The sequence below is a fragment of the Zea mays genome, chromosome 2 (genome assembly GCF_902167145.1).
Source record: "Zea mays cultivar B73 chromosome 2, Zm-B73-REFERENCE-NAM-5.0, whole genome shotgun sequence".
Taxonomy (NCBI): domain Eukaryota; kingdom Viridiplantae; phylum Streptophyta; class Magnoliopsida; order Poales; family Poaceae; genus Zea; species Zea mays.
Genome location: NC_050097.1, coordinates 216,863,019 through 216,872,040, shown reverse-complemented (window position 1 = coordinate 216,872,040; position 9,022 = coordinate 216,863,019). Strand labels below are relative to the sequence as shown.

The 9,022-nt window shown below is 50.9% G+C and overlaps 3 protein-coding genes across 3 annotated transcripts; all 3 read right to left on the bottom strand.

Annotated features, from left to right (window-relative positions):
- Positions 1-18: 18 nt before the first annotated feature.
- LOC100272498 (uncharacterized) lies at positions 19-1,462 on the bottom strand. The gene is made up of 2 exons (NM_001367769.1): positions 403-1,462; positions 19-313 (listed from the first exon to the last, which is right to left on the bottom strand). The coding sequence occupies exons 1-2, from the start codon at positions 1,454-1,456 to the stop codon at positions 291-293; spliced, it is 1,077 nt and encodes a 358-aa protein (NP_001354698.1). The 5' UTR covers positions 1,457-1,462; the 3' UTR covers positions 19-290.
- An 842-nt stretch (positions 1,463-2,304) lies between these two features.
- Positions 2,305-3,992, bottom strand: LOC100281743 (taxadien-5-alpha-ol O-acetyltransferase). The gene is made up of 2 exons (NM_001368093.1): positions 3,364-3,992; positions 2,305-3,267 (listed from the first exon to the last, which is right to left on the bottom strand). Exons 1-2 carry the CDS (start codon positions 3,811-3,813, stop codon positions 2,410-2,412), a joined length of 1,308 nt encoding a protein of 435 aa, NP_001355022.1. The 5' UTR covers positions 3,814-3,992; the 3' UTR covers positions 2,305-2,409.
- A 559-nt stretch (positions 3,993-4,551) lies between these two features.
- LOC100285504 (uncharacterized) lies at positions 4,552-7,806 on the bottom strand. The gene is made up of 4 exons (NM_001158396.2): positions 7,435-7,806; positions 7,236-7,340; positions 6,161-6,287; positions 4,552-4,897 (listed from the first exon to the last, which is right to left on the bottom strand). Exons 1-4 carry the CDS (start codon positions 7,645-7,647, stop codon positions 4,680-4,682), a joined length of 663 nt encoding a protein of 220 aa, NP_001151868.1. The 5' UTR covers positions 7,648-7,806; the 3' UTR covers positions 4,552-4,679.
- Between the last annotated feature and the right edge of the window lie 1,216 nt (positions 7,807-9,022).

Genomic DNA, 9,022 nt, shown 5'->3' with positions numbered 1-9,022 from the left:
GATAAAGCTCGTCCAAAAGAGGGGGAGAATGGTGCACTAGCAAGTACCACTGCACCGGGACGTACGATTATTTTGTGCAAACCACGTACGGAGGAAGTCTTCATGCTTGGACGCATATTTATTCAGACACCTTCCTTCTTTACAAGTGCTGTGCTGACAGCATTACACACCGCTACAACTGAACCCTGCCTTGCCTTCCTGCGTGCACGTACTGACACTGCTACCTGGTACACACGGACACTCGCTTTGTTCCCTTAGACTTGGACACGACAGCAAAACAGCTTCCGTATCTAGCTATTGACGATGACGCCTCCTGCAGATTAAAAAAAAAAAACAGTTCAGGCATAGTATCAGTCATCACTCATCAGGTACGTAGTAACTAGTAAGTGCCGCACTACGCACCGTTGACGTGGAGGATCTGGCCGGACATGTAGGACGAATCCTGGTTGCTGGCGAGGAAGACGAAGCTGGGCGCGATCTCGGCCGGCTGCGCGGCGCGCTTCATGGGCACCTGGGACCCGAACTGCTCCACCTTCTCCTTGCCGAAGGACGCCGGGATGAGCGGCGTCCAGACGGGGCCCGGCGCGACGCCGTTGACGCGGATGCCCCTGTCGGCCAGCTGCAGCGAGAGCGCGCGCGTGAAGGCCACGATGGCGCCCTTGGTGGCCGTGTAGTCCAGCAGCGTCTTGTTGCCCTTGTACGCGTTGACGGAGGAGGTGTTGATGATGCAGGCGCCGGGCTCCATGCGCGGCACCGCGTGCTTGGACACCAGGAAGTAGGAGAAGATGTTGGTGCGGAACACGCGCTCCAGGTCCGCCTCCGTCACGTCCCCGATGCTCTCCCGCTCGTACTGCTCCGCCGCGTTGTTCACCACCACGTCGATGCGCCCGCCGTACGCCGACGCCACCCGCTCCACCACCTCCCGGCAGTTGGCCTCGTACCCGAGGTCGGCGGGCAGGGCCATCGGCTCGCGCGCGCCCGTCTCGGACCCGATGTCGCGCAGCGCACGCAGCGTCTCCTCCGCGTCCTTCTCCTCCTGCCCCCTCACGAAGGTGAAGGCCACCGTCGCGCCCTCCTTCGCGAAGCACAGGCACACGGCGCGCCCGATGCCGGAGTCGCCGCCGGTCACGAGCGCCACCTTGTCCTTGAGCTTGTTGGCGGCCTTGTAGTCCTGGACGATGGCCTCGGGCCGGGGGTCCATCGCGTGCTCCTTCCCCGGCTGGGACTCCTGCTGCTGAGCCGGGAACTGCTGCTGCTGCTGCTGCTGAGCCCGGAACACCTGCTGGGACGCCATAGCGCGAACTGCCGGCGGCGCTGCTCTCGCTCTCGCTCTACCAGAAGGTGCCTGCCACGCCCCGGAGAAGGAAGCGACGAGCGCCCTTGCGGGAGTAGCGGGAAGACGGGGTGCTCTGGGACTGCACGGATTGATGAGCCGCAGATGCAGTAGCGCGCGCATGGCATTGGCACGGTGAGGGAGGCGCGAGGCATATAAACAAGGTGAGGAGGCAGGCAGGCGTGGCCGCGTGGCGCGGGAACGAGGCCAACGTGGCGGGAGGCTCGCGTCTGCCGCGCCCACGCGTCGACTCTCGCTTTACGTACGTACACCTGCTGGATTTCTCTCGCAGTCTCGCACTTTTTAGCTCTCACTGAATCCATTAAAAAACAGGGCAGTCGCCAACAACGCAGCACTCACCCCGGTCAGTAGCAACCGCTGTTTCCAAATTTGAGCGATCGAGGAGGTCGGTCGAGCGGGCCTCCATGCTTGACGACTACACTATGGGCCCATTTACAATTAGTTCAGAAAACAGTTGGAGAGGGTGGTAATATAGCTAATGGTGTTTATCTTTTTTATCAGTAGTATCTAATATTTAAACAATACTAATCTTTTTATTTAGTATTGAAGGTTATATGCTTTTAAAGTTCAATGATGTATGTTTTGTTTTTGATTAATGCATCTACTTTTAGACCCTCCTATCAGTGAGCACGGTGACTTCTTCTATGACTACAGTTTAAAACAACATACATACATAGTGGAGAACTTTTATCTCTGTGGGTTTTCATCTTAAAATTTTACTCTCTCTTGATAGCTGTATTCGGAAGCACAACACACTTGGATTAGCGTGGACAATAACAACAACCCTGCACCATTTTAAGTTCCCAGTGAATGGCGATGGCTCAGAGGCCTGTTATTTCGGTCCAAACCAAACACGGCGTTGTCAAGATTGGGCCCAAGCCGGCATGGTCCATCTAGACCAGACCTGACATGGCCAAGCGAATCTGACTGAACGATCGGAGAGAGTCGTTGGCGACGAATAGACGACAAATTTGAGCGAAGACAGTTAGCATTAGCAAGAACAGGCGGCGCTCTGCCGCTCTCTCGCTCGCTCGTCAAGATTCAAGAACACCCAACTAAGCCTTCAACAACGTCTCCACTTCCGACGCGAAGTGGTCCATAGCCGGCCGCGGCAGCGCCATCAACACGGCGACGTCGTCACCGTTCCCTGCCTGGACGAAGAAGCTCAACCCGAAGAGCGCCACGGCAGGACCCCCGTACGCCGGCACGCCCCACCCCAAGTCCAGCCGGTGGAACTCCGCGCGCCGGTTGTCGGACACGAGGAACAGGTTCGCGAGCGCCACGCACGGCCGCCCCCGCAGCACCAGCAGGTCCAGCGTGGACCGCACGTACTCGGCGGTGACCGCCGCCTTGGTCCCCCGCACCAGCGCCACCGCGTCGCCCAGCGACCCCGCCAGCAGTGCCCCCGCGGTGGTGAGCGCGGCCACGGGCACGCACGCGTTGCCGTAGTAACCCGCGGGGAGCGCCAGCTCGGGAAGGCCACGAAAGCTGACAATGGACACCAGCCGCGCCTCCGCGTCGTGAGGGGGCGCCAGCGCCGCCGTGCGCGCGCGCCAGAGGGCCGCCGTCAGCGCCTCGAAGGTCGTGGCCGCCTCGCGGAGAGCCAGCGGGAGGGCGCGCTTGATCGCGGCGACGTCGGCTGGGCTGAAGGTGAAGGTCCGCGTCACCATGTCGCCCGGCGGTGGGGGTGGCGGAGGTGGCGCCACGTCGAACTCGCGGTGAGGGAACGCCGGCTTCGGTGGGTTGCGCGCTTCGAGGAGCTCGCGGGACCATGCGGGCGCCACGGTCGGCGCGGGGAGGCCGCGGGCGAGCTCGGCCACGGCGGACATGAACTGGGCGAGGCCGATGGCGTCGCAGATGGTGTGGTTGAGGCGGAGCGCGAGGACGAAGCCGCCGCAGAGCAGCCGGGTCACCTGGTGATCGACGAGACCATCGTATCATATCATATCGCACACCACTGATTGTCTGAAAGCTTTTTTTTTTTGTTTGCGGCAAAACTGGTGGGGTACCTGGATGAGCAGCAGGGGGCAGTGGAGCACGCCGCTGGAGCCGTCCACGTCGAACAGCAGCTGGTCCATGCACGGGAACGGCGGCCTCAGCCCGGTCGCCTCCAGTTCGTCCAACCGCACGTCAGCGTCGGCCTCCACAAACAGCACCCCCTCGCCGGTGCAGTCGACGACCAGCTTCCGGCCCTCCACCTCCCGCAGCCGCCCCGCGAGCGGGTAGAACGGCACCAGCGCCTCGCCGAGCGCGCGGCGGATCACACACGCCGGGTCGTCGTCGTCGGCACGCACGTGCACCCCGCCGCGGTACAAGAAGAGGAACGGCATCTGCCCGCGCAGCGTCTCCTGGTCGTCGATGTCGGACAGGCGCTTCGTCTCGCGCGGCGTCGGCGCGGCGGGGCCGACGAGCGCCGGCTCCCCCCGGCGCACGGTGAATGCGACCGTCGTCAACGTCATGGTGGCCGGCGCCTGGACGCGCGAGCTCCGGTGCTGCTTCCGACGTGAGGTGCAATCGCCGTAGATCGATCGAAGTCTCTGGCTGGCCACGAAGTCTTTGGACTTGGCCGAAAAATGTAACAGGCTCAAGCGACTGCGTTTGGAAATTTGCCACTAGTGCGTGTAAAATTCAGAGATACCGAGATGCGAGAGGGTCTCGTAGTTTTGGAGTTTGGATAAATAACCAAACCGAGATGCTTGGTTGGTAGGCCTCTATTTCTGAAATTATGCTTAATTTGTCGCATGGTCGGAATTTGCCGGCGGCAAGTGTTTTTGACTAGAAAAAAACGAACAGGCTGAAGTGACAGCGTTTGGAAATTTCAGAGATGCCGAGATCGGTACGCAAGACTTGTAGTACATGGCAGTGACGTGCAGATCACATGGTTCCAAACTATGCTGCTAGGACTGGGATTCATGGTTCCAAACTATGCTGCATTTGTCAGAAATAGCCAGCGACAAGCTGTGGCACAATCCAGAATTTGCTGAAAGCGACGTAAATCAGTTTGTAGTACTAATGCCTGTTTCGTATTCCCTAAGATTCCCTAAAATCTGATTTGAGTTATGAGAAAGCTGCTGTGAACTGAAATAAGGATGAAGGCTATTTGGTTGAAATAACTGTGAGTTGTAGATTATGTAAAAAAAATATCTTGTCGCGTCTTGTTTTAAGAAGACAACCAAATGTGAACCATACATGTGTGTCAGGATAAATTTCTCTCTCTCTCTCTCTCTCATAAGCCCTGTCATGTTCTGTATTGCAACTTTGTGCCATCAATGAGGATGCAGGGAGTAGATTTAACATCAGAGATGGGATAACATGTTGTCATACTCTAGTCTGCAAACATCAAGTCTAGACCGTTTGATTCCTGAAGGTGGCTGCACCCATTTTCCTCGAGTACATCGCAGGCATTTTCTTTTCGCATTTTCCGCTCTTCAACCACTGCTTCAACCGAGTCTGTACAGTAAAGTCCCCTCGAGTGCCCCTGTGGTCTTTCAGCGACCACGAATTTGTTGCCCTCTCGGCCTCGTTCAGTAAAGCCAGCCCAGACTGAAAAAAGCGATGCAAGGAATTAGGTGGCTACAATAACGAAATCCGAACAGTTAACTGACTCTAGATTCAGATGGCCATCAGAATATCATGTTCAAACTCAGAACCTAGAATGTGAACATGTGCTTGTGAATCGTGATCCAAGAGTATCTCTAACATGTAATGCTTCTCTACGGTACTGTAGCCAATAAGGCCATGTTCGTTTGATCCCAAAACCATAGGGATTGAGGTGGATTGGAAGGGATTGAAGAGGATTTTAACTTGTAGGGGATTTGATCCCCCTCAATCCCTATGGATCAGCACAAAACGAACAGAGCCTAAAGGGGAAATCAGCCTGTGATGGAACCAAAAGATAAGCATCGGTCCCCAGGTTTCTGGCAAGGTGGACGCAGACTTGTTATCAAGGATGCTTCAGTTCACTGCTACACACTAGAGTGGCATGATTGGAGAGTTACAAGAAATTATACATTACCCCAGTAATAAGTTCTTCTGTTTCATAGAAGCGATTTATTTCATCATCTTAAGCAGAAAAACCCAAAACAGAAAATAAGTTAATGTACTCTGCAACCATTAACAACAGCCAGCTTTATGCACAGTTTATGGCCATAACCCACACTGAAGATGGTCATCATAATACCAAAAGATGCCACGACTGATATGATGTAACAAGCTAAAACGAGCACCCATCCAGAGTTGATCTACGTATTTTGGGTTGATCTATGTCTTTGGGGTGGGAAAGTAGTCCAAGGTTGATCTACGTGTTCCATCCACAGGATGTGTTTGAGTTCCGCTTTGTGTGACCTCGTTCTGCATGCATAGTTTGGTTCATCCCCATGGTTCCGCATGCGCTAGCGGCCTAGCGCTAATAGTACTCCATGTGCTCATGTTTAAGAGATGTGGGGCCGAAGAGTCTGAATCAAAGCGACACTTGCGGATAAAACTCTATTTTAGTTTCCATAGTTTGCAATTTAGAGACTACAATGGAATAATGGAATAAAATGGAGGGACTAAAAATTAGTCCCTAGAAACCAAACACACCCTTAGTATGTATGCAAATAATTCCTTAACCATGTCTGGCAGGGAGAACATGACTATTTAGAGTAAGAACATGGAAATTTGGCACCCTAAAGCTCCATAAAACAGTTAGGTTCAAAAGCAAGAACATGATTTGACTTTTGCTACTTTGCACATTCCAACATTTAACACTTCAATATATTACAGAAAAAAGAGTGCTGTGGTGACTGGAGTAGAGTGGATTTTTACCCCCAAAGTGGTGGAGAACAATTGAAGCTGCAACAGTAACGTTGAGAGATGCAGTTCCACCACCATACTGAGGGATGTAGACAAAGAAGTCACAGATCTCGCACTCTTTTTGTGAAAGTCCAGTACCCTACAAAATGAAACCAAAAAAGGAATGGCAGAATCTCATTAGAATAAAAGGCATAAAATTGTTAGGTATACCTGTGTACTAATAAGGACTATAGAAAATTTATTTAAACCAATAACTGGAACGTTATAGTGCTCAGCAGAACATCTTAAAGTAAACCAAGCAGTATGGTGCTACAGGTATGGTTACCAACTTAATGTGAAATAAATCCATGATCTATATCTTTCTTCTTTCACAAGTAAAGTAGAAAAGGCCCTATGCTTATATTCATGTAAGGCCATGGCATTCTTTCTGGCTTCTGCCCTGAGGCACAGCCGCACAGGGCTAATTTCTTCTTTCCTCTGCCTGTTTTGGTATTTGGCTTTGGTGGCAGAACAATAACTTCAAATGGTACCCTTATTTAAGTTAACTATTACATTGTATTACAACTTGGTCAAGCTAATGTCCAGTGGTATTTTAACAGATTCCCATATTCTAGTATTTGGAAGCGATAGAAAGTTAGGATAGCATCATACAGCAGCACTTATAGAATTTCACTAGCAGCATCTAAATCACATCCCCAGCTAACATGTTTTCATGCTATCCAACGGTATTCTGCAACTGACATAAACACTACAGTTTGCGGTGTTCGTGTAAGAGAACAAGAGATGCATTTTTCTTTACATTTGCACTCTGGTGAAGCAAGTTAATTATACTACATAGTATTGCCTTCAACAGATGCCTAATAGAAATATCACAACGAACTATTTTGAAGGGATATGGTCTTCTGAACAATATATAATTGTTCCTATGGCCAACGAACAAGAGAAAATGACAGTGAATATGAGACTAGGAGCTAATTATTTTCCTTCCAGCCCACGAAATTGAGCGGTACCACCATTTCTTTCGTTCTAAATCGCATCGCACACGAAAAAAATAAAATCGGTGCTGAATGCGGAGAATTCGACCAACCTCATTGCCGAAGAGGAACGCAGTGCTCCGACGGAACGGGTGGGCGGTCACCGGCTGCGCGTCGTCGGTGATTTCCACGCCGCAAATGTCACATCCTCTCTCATCCTGCAACGACACGAAAAAACACATGTCGGGCAAAAACGAAGCAAAAGGATAGGGTTTAGGGGTTGGAGAGGCCAGGATCTGCTCGCCTGCTTGCCTTGAGGTAGGCGCGGGCGAGCGCGAGAGAGACGAAGTGACGGAAGCGAAGGTGCGAGGTGGCGCCATGGCTGCCAAAGGCGCTGACATCGCGGCGGCCGACGACGACCACCTCCGCGACGCCGAACGCCGTCGCGCTCCGCGCCAGCGTCCCCACGTTGTGCCGCTTCGCCACGTTATGGACCACCACCACGCTCTCAACCGCCGCCGCCATGGCCGCCGCGCCTGCTCGATTCGTCGCCGCCGCCGTCGGTGGCACCGGGGTTTACTCTAGAGTCCCCGTGCACTTTCTCACTGGCATGTAGACCATGGAACGAATCCAACGGTGCACCGTGCCCGCGAGGCAGCGGGACCCACCTGTCATCGTGCTCGTGCCCTCCGATCGCCACCGGAGCGGAGATCGACTCGGATACGAGAGTCCGATACTCCGATCTGATTTTAATACCTGTTTGCATGTAGCTATTGGAACACTGAATTAAAAATTGAAATCAGTTTTCTTAAAATCTGTTATTTAGTTACATATGAAATTAAGATTTAAAATCAGAGATCCAAGTTCTTACAATAAGATTATAACTAGAAACCACCTCTTCTAATATAGAGTGTAAGCCTTCTGTATTGGGTGAAATCAATTCAAAACTTCAATTCAGTGACATCCAAACAATAGAATCAGAATTATATTTTATTTCAATGCTATGGCTAATTTGGTATTAAACTCAATTCAATTTCATATCTTCTAATATTGACATCCAAATAGAGCATAATAGTTGTATGCCTTGGCTCGTTCGGTTTCCGTGAAACGATGAACTAAAACGATTTCTAGTCAGATTACTTGTGTAATTGATATAAGTTTTAATGAGCAGGAACGATTCCTAAGTCAATATCCTCAACAAACAAGCAGGGCCTTGTTTGGTTAGGATCAGTGCCTATTTGGCAACAATGTCTCAAAAAATATGGTTTTACAATATTGTACTTTATAGTTGTTATGATAATACTATAGTTTTGGTCAGCTCTAAAAATACCAGATGTTGAGAATATATTGTTTGGTACAACATTGCAAACTATATTATTAGGCAAAAGCTAATCATGTCATAAATACTTTGGATTGTAGTGGAGTTTCTAATACCACAAATAACATGATGTCTAAAATACAATGATTTTAAAAACATAGTTTTCATGAATACAAACAAAACACTTTATAACATAAAATACTATAGTATTATTAAAAACATGATATTGTCTAGAAACTATAGAAATACTTTACTCACAAACAGATCCCTAGAAGTCACTTACAATGTGTTTGATTGCTTGTGTGAGTGAGCCTAGCTCGTTCTGGTGAGCCTGGCTCTAACTAACCTAGCTGAGTGCATGTAGTCTAGTATGTTTGGTTCAAACACCATGCTTTTCACCCACTTCTGTTGCTTTCTCCTATCATGGACTCACTCTCGCGATTTCTAAAATGCGGTCTCACCCTTCACCCCACATTTGACACCCTCGAGTCCTCGACCAGATCCGCCCCATGGCTAGGTTCCCGACTCCATGGCGTCGTCATTGACTCAAGCTCCGCCGCCCCGAGGTTAGTTGTCGCCCGC

Coding starts and splice junctions, on each gene's coding strand:
- LOC100285504 (NM_001158396.2), bottom strand. CDS start 7,647: ATGGCGGCGGCGGTTGAGAGCGTGGTGGTGGTCCATAACGTGGCGAAG. Junction 6,288..7,235: donor CGTTCCTCTTCGGCAATGAG/GTTGGTCGAATT, acceptor TTCATTTTGTAG/GGTACTGGACTTTCACAAAA. Junction 4,898..6,160: donor TGTTCTCCACCACTTTGGGG/GTAAAAATCCAC, acceptor CGCTTTTTTCAG/TCTGGGCTGGCTTTACTGAA.
- LOC100272498 (NM_001367769.1), bottom strand. CDS start 1,456: ATGCGCGCGCTACTGCATCTGCGGCTCATCAATCCGTGCAGTCCCAGA. Junction 314..402: donor CCAGATCCTCCACGTCAACG/GTGCGTAGTGCG, acceptor TTTAATCTGCAG/GAGGCGTCATCGTCAATAGC.
- LOC100281743 (NM_001368093.1), bottom strand. CDS start 3,813: ATGACGTTGACGACGGTCGCATTCACCGTGCGCCGGGGGGAGCCGGCG. Junction 3,268..3,363: donor GCCCCCTGCTGCTCATCCAG/GTACCCCACCAG, acceptor GTCGATCACCAG/GTGACCCGGCTGCTCTGCGG.